Source organism: Hyaena hyaena, unplaced genomic scaffold (assembly GCF_003009895.1).
Source record: "Hyaena hyaena isolate Hyena2069 unplaced genomic scaffold, ASM300989v1 scaffold_33, whole genome shotgun sequence".
Classification (NCBI taxonomy): domain Eukaryota; kingdom Metazoa; phylum Chordata; class Mammalia; order Carnivora; family Hyaenidae; genus Hyaena; species Hyaena hyaena.
The window spans coordinates 4,176,194-4,195,268 of NW_024080666.1; the positions used below are offsets into that span (position 1 = coordinate 4,176,194).

General features: G+C 48.7%; 1 protein-coding gene and 1 long non-coding RNA gene across 2 annotated transcripts in view; one reads left to right on the plus strand and one right to left on the minus strand.

Annotated features, from left to right (window-relative positions):
* The window catches only part of RNF165 (ring finger protein 165), a 105,706-nt gene extending 99,455 nt beyond the window's left edge, over window positions 1–6,251 (minus strand). The window contains exon 1 of the mRNA XM_039228907.1: window positions 6,191–6,251. Coding sequence (XP_039084838.1) covers window positions 6,191–6,251 — 61 coding nt within the window. The remainder of the gene's footprint in view (window positions 1–6,190) is intronic.
* An 8,569-nt stretch (window positions 6,252–14,820) lies between these two features.
* Window positions 14,821–16,011, plus strand: LOC120229668. The gene is made up of 2 exons (XR_005527806.1): window positions 14,821–15,009; window positions 15,860–16,011. It is a non-coding gene; the product is annotated as an uncharacterized LOC120229668 (long non-coding RNA).
* Window positions 16,012–19,075: the final 3,064 nt, after the last annotated feature.

Below are 19,075 nucleotides of genomic sequence, written 5' to 3' on the forward strand. Positions count from 1 at the left end.
TCATCTCCCAGCCTCAGCCTAAGCCTCAGGAGGGCAGACACCCAGGTCCTACATTGCTTTAGTATCTGCCTTAGCTTGGTCCCTAGTAGGTATTCAATAAATGTTCATTAACTAAATGAACAAACAGGTGAGTGAGTGGATGAATAAATGACTTGAGTACATGAAGGCACAGGCATTGCAAGAGGCTCTGCTTCAGGGTTATGAACATATGCTTTTAGTTCTTCAGTCATCCAGAAGATGTGCTGCTCTCTGAAGCAAGCCCTCCCCATTACTCTCCCCCACCTCTCTCGGAAATATATTAGCTCATCTGTGGCCAAGCAGTACTAGAAACTAACAGATACTCATTCACATTCATACAGTGTTAAGCCAGGAATTTTTAAAGACCCATAGAAAAACAAAGGCACAAATATCTTGCACATTTGTGCAAACAGTAGTCAGGTAGGATTGAGAGATCCAGACTCATACCCTGAATTGGAGTCAAGGGTGTGCATCTCCTGGCCAGGAAAGGGGCTTCACACTGCACTTGGATACAGTTCAGAGCTGTTGGTTTCCTAGCGCAGGAAACCAGTAAGTTTTCCAATGGGACGCTTATTTAAAGATGGGAGATATGTGGGGGGGAAAGGATGGGGCAGGACAGGAGGTAAGCAAACTGTAAAATGAAGAAAGGGGACCCTGGTCTCTGTCACCTATATCTTGAAGCATCAAGACTCATGATGGTTTTCTCCCTAATCTTGAGTGATTAATTGTATTTGCTGCCTTATGGATAGCTATTATTTAAGAAAACTCATCAATTAAGTGGTCCTTATCTGATGCTAGTTTCAAAAGAGTTCTTTTGTTTGAAAAGAAGACTGGTAAACAAGAGCCGTGTTTCATCTCATTACAAAGTCTGTGGTGTAGGATCTAAGTAACAGATGGCTTTTCCAAAATCCTGGAGTCAAAAGTTATTAAAACGGATATGTGTCAGATGGTTGAAAGAGTAGATGTAAAGTACAATGGCTTTGTAATGATTGGATCATCCAGTCAGGGGAAAAGGCTTCTTCATCTGAATGTGTTTCTTCTCACAATCTGGGTGAAAATAGAGTATGCATCTGATAAATTGCTAAATCATGACTTCCCACTAACCCCACGAGCTTTCTATATTATTACTAGGTTACAAGACCATCCTTGCAATATATTTTTCAATGAATTCTGACACACATAATCTAGAGAAATAGAATCTTAGGGTTGGTTAACATCAATCTAATAAAAGCCACTGCTCTTTAGGACAAAAATGAGGGTCATCACCTGATTTGCGGTACTTTAACCATTGTTGAGGATGGGTTGGGGAATGGTTGATTTTGCTTTCTCAAACTAGGAACAAAATTAGAAGTTTCATGTAAACTAAAATAAAAGAAGAAAAGGAAGGAGGAGGAGAAGCAAAAACAAAAACAAAAGCAAAACCAGTCCTTGAAGGCCTGCCTACTCTTCTTGCACCAACTACAGCATGAGCCTCTGCTGGGAACTTGCATGTGTGTCCATGTGTCACAGTAAATCAGCTCAGCTTTCTCACCCGGGCTGGGGAGAGCACGAGAACAAAGGCCCAGAGCAGAAAGGGCAGCAATGGGAGGAGAGGAGAGTCCTACCAAGCCACAAAGAAGGCAAGGAAGCACTGTGCTCAGGCAGGGTGCACCTCCATGGGGAAAGAATGCCCCCAGCAGAGGGCCAGAGAGACCCCAGGAGACAGCCCAGAGGAGGCAGGAGGAGGTACAGCCCCAGGAAGAGCGGCTCCAAAATGATGACCCTTTGGAGGAACCGTGAATTTCTCTAATCAACGGATTTCCTTGGTGTCTAAAATGCTTCATTTAGCAAGACTTCTTCTGGGCTGAAATTGAATAGGTGTAATTGACAAATGCTTGAATTGGGGTTCCACTCTGGGGGAAAAATACCTCTCCACTGGCTTCTCAAATGTAATTATGGAAAAAAGATACACGTTAAGGGCTCTTCTTCCAATTCAATTTGGGGGAAAGTCCCTTCCTGATCTGAACCCCACCTCCTGCACACACACACGCACGCACGCACGCATGCACACACACAGACAATGGCAGAGATGGGGCTTTCTTTCTCAAGAGACGCACTAGGGCCACAGATGAGGCAGCTGTCAGAGAGCCAGGCTATAATCAGCTTTAACTGGCTTACAGCCTACAGAGGACACAGACCCTCTTATTTCTACGGGAACAGGTCAGGCTGTTGACCTTGGGATAAACGTGGGGGTGGTCCGGGTTGGTTTCTGTTCCCAACTTCTTCCTTATGCAGGATCTCAATGCAAAACTTACATTGCAGGTCCCAAGAATTTAAAGATGCACCTAGAAGAGGGTACCTTAAAATTCCGGCTTCAACTACATGTAACATGTTACCCCCAGCATGATTTATAAGGACAGTAAATCAATGAGACAGTAAAAGGAAAAGTTAAAACGCAACTAAAAATGGGTTTTTCAGGCGAGTCTGAAATGCTACAAGATTGCTAGTTAAGAACAGTATCCCTTTTCTCAACCTAAGTGTTATACCCCTCCCTCTTCCCCAGCATCACAAACTGAGTGCCTTGTAACTTAGAAACTATGATGAAATGTGCAGGCTATTGGGTACACAGGTGGCCAAAGACAGGGTCCCTACACAGTTGAGCTGTTTTGGTGTGGCCGGGCAGCTGACCCTTCCCATGGACCCAGGTGTCTACTGTAAAAAGATACGGACTAGATCTGTACCACAAAAAAATAAATAAAAAAGAAAGAAAGAAAGAAAAAAGAAAGGAAAGGAAAGGAAAAAAAAGGCATTCACTCGAATCTTACAATGGGAGGTGGGAGTGGTGGGTGGGTGAGGGTGGGGATAGAAAAAGCAAGGGAAAAAATCTAAACAGCAGGATACGACAATAAATGGGAAAACAGCAAGAGAAAAAGCACACTAGGTTAATATAGGAAAACTAGTTCTTTATTGAGAGATTGTATATTAGTATTAGTGGATTCTGTGTGTAACAATGTCATCATGCACACGATACAAAAAAAAAAAGGCTGGGCCCACCATGCTTCGGAAGGGCGACAGAACAAAAGCAGCGTACAATGAGCAGATGGCCGGGGCTATACGACCACAGTACGTTTCAGCAGGGTGACATCTCTAACCGAGCGCGGTACATTGTCAACTGGGGGATGTAAAAAAATACAGATCATGCTTTAGTTTTAGTACAAGAAAAGGTGAAAAAGATACACAACCAAAAGGATATTTGATACAGAAAAAATTACCCACAAAATAAGAACAAGAAGTAATTCAGCACAGCAGAACACGCTATCCCTGTTTAATGGAAAACCATTTTGCTGGGGATTCTTTCTTCTTCTTCGATTTTTTTTTTCTCTCTCTCTTTCTTTTCAGATTGCCAAATGGCAATCTGGGGCAGCCTCTTGGGACTTAATTTTGGAAGGGCCCTCGAAGTAGGGGCCTTATTCTTTCATTATTGCCGCTGTTTTGTTTCAGTTTTCAAGCAGGTCTGGCTGGTGAGGCAGCAGAAGGGAGCCGGCTGTTAAAGGGGCAGCTCTGAGGGCCAGAGCGGATGTCCAAAGATGCTCTTGACATTGTACAATTACACAATTAAGACACCACGGCCATGGCTCCCCCTTAAGCTAGGGACCTTGCTGCACCAAATTTTCAGAGGCTATGGAGTAGAAGCAACTGCCATTTCATCAAAGATTTTCATAGATAGATAGATATATACTCATTATTTTTTGCCTCCGACTAAATGTCATCTCTTCACTTATTCCTGGGTGCTGCCAAGAAGCTAGCTGATGGCCACCCAGATAAGCGGGAAATGGGGTGCTAGAGCCTCCAAGCCAAGGCAAAAGGAATCCACTTAACAGGGATTTACAGTGCAATGTACTCAGCTAAACAAGATGAAGATACAAAAATGGTTATTTCTCTACATCTATTCTGAAATGGCCTACATCCTACACTACTACAATGGAAACTAAAAAGAACAGACTTAAGCTGGCAAGCTATCTAATAGTTTTACAAGAAGATTGTGGTGTAGGACCTTGTTGGGTTAAGCATTAGTATCCTCTATCAAAAGGTCATGAATTCTTATCTCATTGTGCTAAATTTTACCCACAACCGGACTCACCCTCAGCCCTTGAATTTCCTGTGGGCGTGTTTGCCATGAAAGTAAACTTTGACTGACGGGCAGAATTTGTTTCGTTGGGGTGTTTTTGGGGGGAGGTGGGGAGTGTATTAAAAATAAAATTTAAAGGCAGCTGAGCAATTTGAATTTCAAAACGTAAAATCGGCATCCTGCAATGGTATTTAGAGACCCGTGGTATTAATGAGGATGATAATGATTTAATCAGGATAATTATACTTTCAGGCTCAACATCCTTCTTAATCATTTTTGAATTTCTGCCTAGTGTAATGTTCCACACCCGTTTTAAGAGGAAATGCCAAGTAATAAGACATAATTGTGCATTGGGGGAGGGGGTTGGCATTTCAAGGGAGATCTCACCCAGCCCCCGCCCCACTCTTATTCCTCACACACCCACCCCACACCCCCTCCACCGGCCTGAGATAGGGATACTGCCGCTTAAATAGCAATGCCTTCCTCAGATGGAGACAGGAGATGGTTAAGAGGGGTGTCACAATACAGCTAAATGCGGAGGCAGAAGGGTCACAGCGCACACAGCAGCGAGTTGACCATTCACTGAGCTACACAATGAAGAAAAAAAAAGATTTGATAAATGCAGAATGTCATCATTCTATCATCACACAAAACAACTGCGGTTCAAACAGGCCTAAGGGGGCCAACCTTGCCTTTTAGGTTCTGGGGAGAGGCGTGGGGCTGGGGACAGCTGGGGCTGGAAGAAAGAGGGCTGGGCTTTCATTTTCTTGCCCAATCGGGCCCCTGGGGCGCACTAAAGCGCTGGCCCTGCGACCCCACCCCCTGCTCTGACTCGGTGGAGCAGCCCTGGTCGCAAAGGGAAGACATCATTCTGTGCGTGAGGGAGGGGGGGAGGAGAGAGGGCCTTAGCCAGCAGGGATTTAAGCAGACTTGGAGTGGGAGAGGGTAGCAGAAACATTTCCAAGAAGAGAAATGTGAGTCCAGAGGCAGAATACAAAAAGAAAAAAAAAAAAAAATGAATCTAAATGCATCCCGGATTTGCTTTGGGAGGTGGGAATTTTTGATTAAAAGAAAATGGAAGAAATGTAGGGGGTGGGGGGAGAAGAGGGGGAAATCAAGCTATTGTTGGAGCAGAATGTAAGGGAAAGGGGATGTGGGGAAAGGGACCGTGCAAACACACCCCATATATCACAGTTAAAAACAAAGCCGGCGCCGGCCTCCTGCTTTGTCAACGGCCGCCCGGGGCAAAGGCCTGGCGTGGAGGCAGCGACCCACCTCATCCTCACACACAGCGCAACACCCGAGGGCCGGGCACCCCGCTCCGGCCGGGACCAGGAGTGCACGGCAGGGCACGTCTGACTCCGAGGCGCGCACACACTTATACACACGCTCACAGACACACTCGCACCCAAGCATTTTGAACCCATAACTGCAACTGTCATACAAAGACAATGGTGGGGGGTGCGGGGTTTGGATTGCACAAGGGCGATACAAAAAAGGGTTAAAGGGGAGAAAAGGATGGGACGGGACGGGAAATCGAGCAAGCGCCCACCAGAGGGTGGGGGCTGGTGCCAGATGCCAGCTAACCAGCCTTCGGTATCAATGACCAAAAAGATGAAGAAATACAAACACAAATAACACAAAAACATATATATGCTTCAAAAAAAACCACAAATAACAGAAAACCAAGTATGCTTGCACACACACACGCACGCACGCACGCACACAGTCATGTATCTCTCGCCTTCTTTCGATCATACAGGGCTAGGTATTAGGGAAGGGGCTGTGATTTGGGGGAACCGCGTCCGCCGCAAAGAATAAAAAATGGGGCTGGGGAGGGAGGGACCCAAATTCGCCAAACCCTAACTTCACTACAAAAGCTCCCACGAGGGCGGCCACCCCCACACTGGGGGGTCCCCCAAAAGGGAGAGGGGAGAAGCCACCGCTCGCCCTGCGTCCCCGCGGGTGTGCCCTGAGCCCCCCGCCGCCCGCGGCGCCCGCCCCCGCCCCGCTGCCTGCGGCGATCCACGCTCCGAAGCGGACCCCGAAAGGAAAAAGCGATACCTCTGTTTCGCACAGAGCCAAACACTGGAAGCACGAGATAGCCGACGTGGACCAGGACCATCCTGGCTCCTCGCGCGGCGGCGGCGGCGGCGGCGGCGGCGGCTGCGCGCGGGCCCTTTGTGGCGCGGCTCCGGGGCGCGGGCGCGGGCGGCGGCGGGGCTGCGGGAGCCGCCGGGGCGGGAGGCGGAGCGCGGGGCGCGGGCGGCGGTGGGGCGGCGGCTGGCGGGGAGACAGATGGCCCATGGAAAGGCTCCCTTCCCGGCCCCTCTCGACATTCAAAGGCGCTGGGGCCGCAGCTGCCGCCACACAAAGGCGCGCGCAGCCAATGGGAGCGGAGCGCAGCGCGGCGCGGCCTCGCCGGAACCGCGGGGGACAGCGGGGACCGCGGGCGCGCGGGTGGCGGGGGGAGGGAGGGGTGACGGCTGCGAGGGCGCGGGCGGCCAATCGCAGAGGCCTGCGGCCGGGCGCGGGGAGGGGGAGGGCAGGTCAGCCCCGCGGGGCGCGTGGAGCCTGGCGCGGGTCCCTGGCTGCCCGCAGGCCCGAGAGCGCGCCTGAAGCGCCCTGCACACAGACACGGGCGGCGTGCACACGGAACGTGCACACACCGAGGGGGACGTGCACCTAGACATGTGGAAGTGCATTCGTGCGTGCGGAGAGAAAGGCACGAGCGCACCAAGTGCACACGACCCAGAGGTCCTTGCACACCGCGCACAGGTCACTCGGGGACGTGCGCATGGGGGCTGGCGCACGTGCAGAGCCTGACTGCGGGCACAAGTGAAGGTGGAAAGCGAGCAAGCAGCAGCACACAGGATCAGGCACTGACACACAGACATGCACACATCGAAAGCCTTGTTAAGGCAGGACACGTGCCAAGAACACATTCCCAAAGACACACAGAGGGAACGCACAATGCAGATATGTACAGTTGCAGGCTCCCTGCCCGTGGCAACGCTTTGTTGCTTTGGCAGAGCACAAAGCTCACAATAATTATTTGCTGAATTGAAATCCACTCATACACTGAAGTATGTGCAGGCCGAAAACCCAGAGCCACTTGGCCACCATTCACCCTGCTCTGACACAGGCACAAGCAGCCATGTGCACAGACACGCCCACTTCCTCAGCGGGAAGGCGAACATGACATCAGGGCTAGGAGGCTCCTTACATTCACACGTGGAGGCACAGCCACGGTGTCACGTGTGGCCTGTGGCTGGTCTGCCAGGTACAAGCAAGACAGAAGGGAAGAGCCTTCACCCCACAGCCCTGGTGTCAGGTGGACTGCTCAGACTGTGTCTGTGCACACTCAGCCCACCTGCTATGAAAATTCCCAGCACAACCCTCAGGCCAAGATCTTAGTCCACATCAAGGCCAGAGCCTGCCCAGAGCCCATCCACAGGCAGCAAGATGGAGGACGTGTCCTACAATGGGACTTGTCTTCGAATCCCAATGACTTTATTTAATGAGTCTGGTAAAAGTTAGATGGTAGAATCATAGTATATGGAGCTAAAAGGAATCTAATACAACCTAACCTTCCCTCTTTTTTTTTTTTTTAATTTTTTAACTTCTTTTTAAATGTATTATTGAGAGATTGAGAGAGACAGAGCATGAGCAGGGGAGGAGCAGAGAGGGGGAGACACAGAATCTAAAGCACACTCCAGGCTCTGAGCTGTCAGCACAGCGCCTGACATGGGGCTCGACCTCACAGACTGCGAGGTCATGACCTGAGCCGAAGTCAGATACTTAACCAACTGAGCCACCCAGGCACCCTCCCCCGCCCCCAACCCCCCGTTTTAGAGACAAGGCAGAAGAGGATTGTTCATGGAACACATGAGTAAGCTTGTGTCTGGGTATAGGGAGCCCGTGCAGGACCTCTTGACATCCCAACACTTGCAGTGCAGAGGAGTCTCAGGACAGTAAAGGCAATCACCAAAAAGCCTGCTAGGTGCTGGGATGGAGTTTAGGATGGGGTGCTGGGGAAGGGGATACCTGGGGGCGGGCACCTAGCCCAGTGGGTGAGAAGGGGGTGGGGGCAATTGTGTTGACTGCAGGAAAGTGACTTCTAAGCTGAGAAAAAGAATGAAGGAGTGAGGTGAGGCAAAGAAGGAGAGAGTAAAGGGAAAGCCACAGTCTGATTTTGCCACAACAAGTACCACATTCCCAGTGCCAGTGGTAGGGCAGGGTCCCGGGACACACCGTTGTCTCCCTCCCAAGCACACATATCCCTCAGATGTCTTCCCCACCCAACACCTGTGACTGCCCAGAAGAACTCAGGGATGAACCAGGGGAGGAAACCTCCCTCCAGGTCCAAGCCCCCCTCTGGAGGGTCATTTCTACAAGATTCTGCCACCAGCTCTTTCCTGTTTTCATGATCTGTCAAATAAACACAATGTCACCACTAATAAAAATTCTTTTAAAAATGAATAGACTGGGGGGCGCTTGGGTGGCTCAGTCGGTTAAGCATCTGACTTCGGCTCAGGTCATGATCTCACAGTTCGGGGGTTCAAGCCCTATCTCATGCTCTGTGCTGATGGCTAGCTCAGAGCCTGGAGCCTGCTTCAGATTCTATATCTTCCTCTCTCTCTGACCCTCCCCTGCTCAGGCTGTCTCTCTCTCTGTCAGAAATAAATAAAAAGCAGTTAAAAAAATAAAATGCCTCTTAAAAAATGAGAAGACTGGGGCGCTGGGGTGGCTCAGTTAGTTAAGTGGCCAACTTCGGCTCAGGTCATAATCTCACGATTTGAGGGTTCAAGCCCCGTGTTGGGCTCTGTGCTGACAGCTCAGAGCCTGGAGCCTGCTTCTGACTCTTGTCTCCCTCTCTCTCTCTGCCCTTCCCCTGTTCATGCTTTCTCTCTCTCTCTCTCAAAAGTAAATAAAGCATTTTTTTAAAAATTTTAAATGAAAAGACCTTAACAAACACCTAACTACTAGAATTTTTTTGCTGTTGCATTTCAGGCTTTGCCAATATGCATATAGACCAGATTTGTCATCATAATCTACATATTTTTTATTCTGCATTTTAATCTTAACATTTTAAAAGACATTTCCCCATCCTTTGATGTAATTATCTTCTTAATTTTGATTTAAAAAATTTTGATTTAAAACGTGATTATCCAACACGTGAAGGTACTGTGAAATTACTTAATCTTTATTCTTGAGCATTTAATTCACTCCCAGTCTTCACTTGTTAGAGATCACACAATAAACTTCATGCCTGTAGCTTGTTGCTTTTGTTGAGCTGTAAGCTTAGAGCAAACTTCTAGGACTGGCATTCTTGAGTCGACAAATATAGAAAAACTTTATGGCTCTTGCCACATACTGCTTCTGAAATGATTAAACTCATGGTCAATACTACCAACAATATACGGTGTGCCAATTTCTCTGCATCCTTCCTCACTTGAGTAGCTCTTCTTTTTTTTTTTTTTTTAATATTTTTATTTATTTCTAGGAGAAAGAGAGAGAGAGAGACAGCATGAGCAGGGGAGGGTCAAAGACAGAGGGAAATACAGACTCTGAAATAGGCTCCAGGCTCCGAGCTGGCAGTCAGCACAGAGCCCGACGCGGGGCTCGAACCCACAAACTGCGAGATCATGACCTAAGTGAAAGTCAGACACCCAACCGACTAAGCCACCCAGGCGCCCCCCCCCTTTTTTTTTTTAATCCTACTTTATATCAGAGCAGCTCACAAAGGCTGATGACCGCCCAACCTGACCTCCACAGCAGAGTGGTTAAGGCTATAAAACCTGAAACCAGATTGCCTGGCTTCACATTCTGGCTCTGCTACTTATTAGCTTGGACAAGTTACTTAACTTCTCTAGGCCTTGGTTTCAGTATCTGTAAAATGAGTGTGATTTTAGCAACGTTCCTCATAGGATTAATGTGAAGATCAAGAGAACTATGCACTGGAGTACATACAATAGTGCCAGCAATTCAGCTTTTCGTTCTTACCCCTTTACTTATCTGTCTCTCCTTGCCCACTACCTCTTGCTCTCCTGTTAGTATTTATTTTTGCCTAGTTAAAGCATTTAGTGTAAATTATACTATAACATGGAACACTCATCAGACAAAAGCAAACATCAAGGAATGGACCAAGAATTATACCGTTACATGGAATATCCATCAGACAAAGCAAACATCATGAGTCCAGTTATTAACTGTACCTTTCTTCTCAAACATCAGAGAAACATGAAAGACAGATGCCCACATTCACCAATATGTCCACATTCACACACAGACATGAGGCTCCTAAGAAGGAACTATTTTGCATTACAAGAAGGGGTTTCATTTTGAATGAAACCTTGGGTGTTTACCATGCCTCAGCCTCAATGCAACTATCTGACTAATGGGAATATAATAACCCCTGTCAGACTACCTAAAAGGTTTATTGTGAGGATCAAATGAGCAGATAGCTGTGGAGCCACGGCTAAATTCTAGAAGCATAGAACATGGAAAATTCTAGAAACAAAAATATAGTGGTATCTCCAAGAATGAAATTTGATTATTGTTCTGCCCATCCCCTTGTCTTATGGATAAGGAAACCGGGGCTCAGAAATGGGGTTATGAACAAGGGCACCACCATTCCTGGACGAGTTAGAACAAGAATCCTTGTCTCCTGGCACATAGCTTGTATTGCTGCTACTTTCCACTGGTTCTTCATCACACCAGGATGGCTGTTTCCCACTCTTCCCCACATCAGTTAATGTCCACGGTATACAATAAAGCAGACTCCTGAGAATATGAAGATATGTAGAAATATTTCATTCCCTGGGGTTTTTCTTTAAATGTGCTTCCTGCCCCCCTGCCAAAGTCAATACCTAGAGCGTGTTTGCAGGTTTAGCATGTAACATTTGGGAAGAAATAGTTTAAAAATGAAAGGTGAAGAAATATTTAAAAAATGAAATCTGTAAGTCCTGTTTCAAACTGGAGAAACATCACCCTATAAGGTAGCAACAGCACGGTCACCTTGAACCTTGACCCATGCTTTGATTCCTCACTCTCTTCTGTCTCCGCCTTGGCTACCTGCTGAAGAGATTCGACAGAACTTCACGATTCTGGGGCCCAGACACATCTGTTTTGAGAACTCCTCTTTTGGAGCCCAACATTAGACCGCCATTGCCCTTTAGTCAACAAATGGAAACAAACCTAGCGCATCAGCCACGCAGACATCCACAATTTTCCAAAACAGACGACAGGGTTCCTGCTCGTCTCCGGGTTGGGTTGGCGTCAGGTAGACACAGCTTCCAAAATCTGTGCAAGGCGGCTGGACTTCAGTAGACGGCCCTCCATGACTGGTGTCACAACAGCCTCTGTGCCGACATGTCATGGGTTCTAGACGCAGCGTGCTGCAGGAAGGGGCACGGCCCGGGGCACTGCTGGCCACTGGGAGTCAGGGCATAACCGCAAGGAAATAGGAGAGGCCCGAGAGAAGCTGCCCCAAACCAGGATGGCTGCGGGAGTCAGGCGGAAGTCAAGGCGGGCCTGAGAGGACCCCGAAGGGTGGGCTCATTTGCGACAGGCTGAGAAAACGAGGGAGGCAAAATATGAACCGAAGCCCAGAAGCAAACAGGGAACGAAAGAGAAGGAGCTGGAGGGGTGGAAGAGAGAGAGAAGGAAAGGGAAGGAAGGGAAGAGGAGCGTGGAGAGAGGGGGATGAAGAAGGAGGAGGAGGGGGAGGAGGGGGAAAGGCAGCGGTAGCGAGGCTACGGGACAAAGCTCTGTGCTCTGCACTGACTTGGGACACAGGGGCGGATGGAGCAGGAAGGAGGGGACTGTGGACCAAGCATTGCACGTACACACGCTGACCAGGGCCCTGGGTGCCGGGAGCTGGCCGAAGCCCTCGACCCTAGGTGGACCAACAGGAAGTGAAGCAGGACCCGGGGCCCATGATCCCCTTCTCCACCGTAGTAGGGATATTATCTGAGCCCCCAGCTGCCCAGGCGGGCAAGTGAGGTGGGGTCCTGTGGCTACGTCCTGGGGAAAGGCACGGAAGCAGGACTTTTATGGGATGGCCTTCTTAGAAAATAGAGCTGTTTTAGGGGCGCCTGGGTGGCTTAGTCGGTTAAGCGTCCGACTTTCGCTTAGGTCATGATCTCGCGGTTCGTGGGTTCGGGCCCCGCGTCGGGCTCTGTGCTGACTGCCAGCTCAGAGCCTGGAGCCTATTTCAGAGTCTGTATCTCCCTCTCTCTCTGACGCTCCTCTGCTCACGCTGTCTCTCTCTCTCTCTCTCTCTCTCCTAGAAATAAATTTTAAAAAAACATAAAAAAAAATTAAAAAAAAAAAAGAAAATAGAGCTGTTTTGGAGGATGCCAGGAAGTCATTTAAAACAAGCAAACAAACAACTGGTAAATAGAATCAAACATGTATCCTGCCTTTCCTCTATGAACTCTATTTCAGGTTAATGAAATATTTGATGAGGGGAAGTTTCTCTTTATAGAAGTATCGGCTAATAAATGAGGAAGAAATGAGATGATGAGAATATCAACATAATGAAATAATAGTTCTAGGCAATGGCCACTAATAGTTGTTAATGTCACCAAAAGAGAGACAGTGGGAGGTAACACGTCTCCTAATAGAAGAACAGCCTGCCACCTATAAAGTAGTCATTCCAGAAAAATGGAATCTGAACCTAATGAAACTTCTAGATCTTAATTCCCAACTGATAGGAAGCACAGGAAACAGAAACATATTAAAAGATATCATGGGAGGCAGTGAACAGAGTCTAAATTGTGGAAACGTGACAGAACAAACCAGCCATTTTTTTTCACGAATGGATGAATTCTAAGGGGGAGAAAAGGAGACGGAGGGGCAACCTATAGAGACAGAAGGGATATATCAACCAAATGCAACATTTAGACTTTTGTGAACATGATTAGAACAAAAAAATAATTGGGGAAATGCAGACATCAGATGTTAGGATATTACGGAATTGGGTTTTTTCAGATAAGATAATGGTATTGTGTTTGTTTACACAAAGCATCCTTGTATTTACAAATGCTTTGCAGATAAGATTAACTGATGTCTTGGGGGCTCAGTCGGTGCAACATACAACTCTTGATCTTGGGGTTGTAAGTTCAAGCCCCACACTGGGTATAGAGATTACTTTTTTTTTTCTCTCTTTTTTTTTTTAAATATTTTTATTTATTTATTTCTAGGAGAGAGAGAGAGACAGTGTGAGCAGGGGAGGGTCAGAGAGAGAGGGAGTCACAGACTGAAACAGGCTCCAGGCTCTGAGCTGGCAGTCAGCCCAGAGCCCGACGCGGGGCTCGAACCCACGAACCGCGAGATCATGACCTAAGCGAAAGTCGGACGCTTAACCGACTAAGCCACCCAGGCGCCCCTAGAGATTACTTTTAATTAATTGATTGATTGATTGATTGATTGATTAAAGGAAGGAGGGAGGGAAGGAAGGAGGGAAGGTAGAGAGGAAGGCTCTTACCTCTTGACGGGGAGGAGTTTAGGTGAAACCAGATTGGCATTGAGCTGATAATCGTTGAAACTGAATGACAGACATGTGGGGATTCTTTCTATTATTCTCTCTGCTCTTCTTTATGTGATGGTTAATTTTGTGTGTCAACGTAACTGATCTAAAGGATGCCCAGAGAGCTGGGGAAACACGAAATCTGGGTGCGCCTGAGAAGGTAACTCTGGAAGGGATAAGCATTTGAATTGGTGAATGGTGTAAAGGACTTCCTCTCTCCAGTGTGAGTGGGCCTCGCCCAATGCACCGAGAGCCTCCACAGAACAAGGTGGAGGAAGGGCAGGACTTGCTCTCTGCTTGAACTGGAACATCCACCTTCTACCCTCAGACATCAGTGCTCTTCGTTCCTGGGCCTTCACACTTCCCCTGGGACCTGCACCATTGGCCCCCCTGGTTCCTGGGCCTTGGGTTTGGACTAGATCTTTCACCACCGGATTTCCTGGCTCTGCAGATGGCAGCTCGGGGGACATCTCAGTCTCCATAACCATGTAAGCCAAACCCCTATAATAAATCTCCTTCTATATATCTACATAAATCCTCTTGGGTCTGTGTCTCTGGAAAACCCTAATACAGCTTATATTTTAAATTTTTCAAAAATAAAAGTAAAAACTGAAACATACAGAAAAACAGCCAGCACACGTCCTCGTACTCTGCAAGCACACGAAAAGATGTTTCCTCTGGTTGGGCAAGTTCGGAAATGGTGCCTGTTCCTCGTATTGGCCATAGGCCTAGGCCGGGAGCTCAGGCTGACTGTCAATTCCTGCTCACCACCGCGGACAGTCCCTGCTCTGCTGTGTGACGCGCACAGCAACACGGCCGGTCGGCTCGCCATTTAGTTCACCACGATGGTTTACCTGCTTCACAGCCTTCACATGAGAGAGAAATAAACTCCGATCTTATTTAAACCACTGTCTCTGGGTGTCTGTTCATAGCCAAACCGAATCGAAATTGAAGGTAGGAGGGACTCATACTCCAAAAGACACACTGAAAATACTCCAGGGCTTCAGATACGGAGAGAGTGTATGTAGTCAGGTGGATCGGTTAGCATTTGCTGCAAAGATATTACATAATAAATAGCTGTAAAACCACAGTGACACAACAATAAGCATTTATTCTCACAGATCCCAGGGCTGGCCAGCCCCCCGCCCTGCCCCGAGGCATCCGGAGTGGCTCTGCTTCTCACAGCCAACCTGTAGGTTGTGGGCTGGTCTTGCTCCACCTGCCTCTCCTCCTCCATCAGCTAGCCCGCCATGTCCCTCTCTGGCAGGAGCTGATGGAACCAGGCAGAGCCTCATAAGGAAGGCCAGTGGTGATGGAATTCAGAGCCCCAAAGAAGCCAAGGCAGATGGTGAATTAGGAAAACAACAAGTGTTTCATTTGATGGAAATTGTGTGTGTGTGTGTGTGTGTGTGTGCACTTGGTGAAGAAAACAAGAATATATTTGGTCATCTATGGGCAACCTGGAGGTTTCTGAGCAGAGAGGTGAACGATCAGGAAGAGAAATCTATGTATGCACAAAATGAATGGGATGGGGGTAGATTCTAGGGCTCAGGAAATCAGGCAGATAAATACTGGGGTGAAGTTGAAAGTCAGACTTAGGTGGTTCACCCATTGATCCTGAGTACAGGAGTATAAAGGAGGAACAGAAAACACCTTTGACATTTTTAACCAGGGAAAGAATGTTCTATGAGCACTCCTCCCCTTATGAGGATGTAAGATTCCAAAGGTGGCTCCCAAGCCCTACTGCTCTCGAATCCAAAGTGATTAAATATACTTGTCTCTGAAAATTTATGCTTTACTCTCACTCCCTTTGTAATTATCTGATTCTCTTACTATCTTGTCCACATTTTCTCTGATTTTATTCTTATTAGACATGAGGCACTTTTTTACTTTCATAAATCAACTCAAATGTAAGGATCGCCATAGCAAACGTGCCTCAGATTGAGGAAGACTAAGGTGGTGCTCCAGAGTGCTGGCAGCCCCCATGATACGTTCCACCCTTTTCCCTTGATGATACATGTGACTTTTAATTGGACATCCAGCCACCTGGAATAGTGACTACATTTCCCAGATTCCTTTGCAGCCGGGTGTGGCTGTGTAACTAAGTTCTGACTACGGGGCTAAAAGCAGAAATTCATGCATTCCTCCCAGGAAGTGTTCTTTAAGGCAAAGAGATGTGTCTTTCTTCTCTTTATCAGTTGTACTAACTGGAAGATGGATGTAAGGGCTGGAGCTAGAGCAGCCATCTAGGACTGTAAAATGGAAAGTGAACCTCATGCAGCTGGTGGAGAAGCAAGTTTGAAGGAGTCTGGACACCGGATGATTTCATAAAGCTGATCTATAACCCCCAGATGGTCTCTCTGTAACTTTTTTTTTTCTCCTAGGAATCCATGACTTCTTTAAAATAGAAAGGAATTACATGTCTATGTCATTGAAGCCATATGTACTTGGTAACTTTCTCTCACTGTCTCCCACTTGCAGGCAGGTGTAAAATCATCACAGGACCACTGATTCCTGTCTGTGGGTCTGTGTGAGTACTGGATAGAGGTGACATGCAAGGCTTTGCTCGAGCTTATGGACACGTATAAGTTCTAAGTTCCTAAACAGAGACACTACTTTCATGCACATCAAGAGGCAATGAGGAAGAAAAAAGCAGGGGGAATGTGGCCAAATATAATCAGCAAATGTTAAGGGCGGTTGGAACAAATTGGGTGTGACAAGATGAATGACCTCACCTGTCTCTGCAGGCAATGGGGGCTTTATGACTTTATCTTATTCCTTGGTTCTCTCGGTCTTTTTTCTTAGTTGGGGGTGCTGAGTGAGGGGTGGGCATCCATGTTGAGGGCAGAAGACAGTCCCTAGATTCACTGTCCTTAGGGGCTGGTTCCCATACATCAGTGTGCAAAAGACTAATGGAGAACTTGCTTCAGAGGTCCCAGCCCCTGAGAGTCTGACCAGGAGGGCCCGGCGCAGGGCCTGGGAATCTGCGTTTGAGCAAGCCCTACCTCCTCCCTGGTGAATCTCATGCAGATGGTGATGGGCTAGCTGGAAGAAACCCAGCTGTGAGGCCTAGATTGTCAGCCCCAAGGACAGCTTCTGCCGTGTCTGCTTTGCTCAGCACGCTGCTGTGGCTCGGGCGCCCATTCAATGCCTATCTATTGGCAATGGGGAGCCACAGCGCCGTCTGGACCAAGAGAGTGACTTTAAAAACACTTCCATTTCTGGCCCTGCTGCTCTGGGCCTGCTAAGGGAGAACAAAAGAATTTCTAACCCAACAGGAACTGAGGATTTTCTTTTTTAAAAAAAATCAGATTGTCAGGCCAATATTTGGATCCTGAACCTACTTTCTGACTGGGTGGCCAGTGTCTGACGGGCTCCCAGCGAGCTGTGGGTTAGTGCTGGGCGGTCTGCACTTTTGGAGACAGACCTGGGAGGGTGCTGAGGGAAGAGACAGGGTGTGGGGACCGAGGCCATCCTCACTCCTTCCCTACGGTGCTCCTCACCGTTCCCTGCAGTGGGCATGGGGAGGAAACTGAGGCTCCGAGAAGTTAGGTCACTTTGTCCAAGTCCAGGGCACCAAATTTACACTCAGGCTTGCCTCCTAGGCCTGGTCACTGCACAGGACACTGCACATTCCTGGCATTGGCACCCTGTCACTCTGGGTCCCAGCCCCCAGAACCCAGGGTGGCCCCTCGCCATGTTGGAGGCATTGGCCTCACTTTACAGCGGCACTTGTGGGGCCTAGACTTCTCGGCCCATCTCCTCAACATTTGTCCCCAAATCAGCCACAGTGCCCTCAAACACCACCACCCCTCCCTCAATGGCTCGAAAATGAGGCCTTGGGAAAAAGCAGTAAATGCTGAAGCCAATTTGTGCACGTGCCCCTCTCTGACCTGTCAGCCCTCTCGAAGCTGAGTCTTCCCACAGCTCAGGAAGTGCATGCTCAGGCCTCCTTAGCGTATTTCCCACATCTGCCAAATTGACCTGTAGAGACTTCCGGCTCCCTTCCCCCTCTCCTGCGTCTCCTGCCCCTGCTTCTCTGGGTACTATACGTGCTCTGGCCCAAGCTCCAAAGATAGGGGTTTCAGGTTGGGGTCTGGCGGACGGGTGGATTGGAGAGGCCTCCTGAGGCTGGTCCTCAAGACAGGGAGGGGCTTAGGGCCGAGGCCCAGCCTCTAGCCCTTCAAAGACCCAGAGGGAGGTAAGAAGAGGTCAGAGGCCAGCTGGACCTGGGCATGTCCCCCTGCGAGGCAGCTGTGGTCCCGGCCTCACACCCCACAATGTGTTCAGGTTACATCATTAGGCCTGAATTGATGTTGATTACAAATAATAACTGCTCCAAAGCAAAGCCAGATGGGGAGTGAGTGTTCAAATTGAATGAAGAAGGAAATGAGCTGCGTCCGCAGGGAGAGGGGCATGTGGGGGGCCTTGGATCAGGGACTCTCAGACTCAGAAGGGAAAGTTTACAAAATCTGGTCCAGCCCCCAACTCAGGAAGGGAATCTTCACTCTACCATCACCTGAGAGCGGTCACTCGGCAGGGATGCTCCCTGAGAGAAGGGGTTCCTTCCCCATGTGTCTGTCCTTCTGGGTCCCACCCACCCGTCTGTACATCGAGCGGCTCATCCGGACGCTCTTCAGAACCCCTGCCTGTGCTGACACTCCTCCCTGACCCCTGGACTCTTAAACCCTGGCGGGCTTCTGACTTGGCCTTACATGAGGTTACAGCAGTAATGGCTGACAGAGTCAGAAGTGTGCAGCCAGGGGTCCGCAGCATGTTCATCCTAGAAGCTTCCATCCAAGGCTGCGAGAGTGAGTCCCAGGTCCCTGCACAGCCCAGGGGGTCAGGGGACCGTGAGACACCTGGGAAGCAGCTGAGGTGAGAGCACAGGGGACTGCAGCATTTCCCGGCCGACCAGGACCAGCTGGCCCAGGATATACAGGCAGCAGAGGTGCGGGCCTCGCAGATGCGACTGCTTAGCCAGCAGAGCCCTGGGTGTGTTTGATTTTTATTTCAAAGCTTCTCACTCCAGCACATAGCCCCACTCCCTGTGATCTACTCCTTATACTGGCCCGTGTGTCTTTTTCCATTACCTGCCTGTGCCTGAAGCATTTAAATTTGCCATTCCTGGCTCACCTCTCTGCCAGGACATCCTCCCATAAACACCTCTGACCCTGCTCACCCTGGCCACGCCCCCCCCCTTGGTTCCAGCACGGGCCTGAACCAGCCCTGTGTTCTTATTTTCCATGTGTTCTCGAATCCCCTCATCTGCCCTGCTTCCTCCAGACACTGACAACGTCCGACTCATTTTTGTTTCTCTATGTTGCCTAAGGGGAGGTGCAAATATTCTCAACGTGGGCAAAATGTGAGCCTCACTTTTTTATTTCATTTTGTCTTATTATGGTAAAATACAC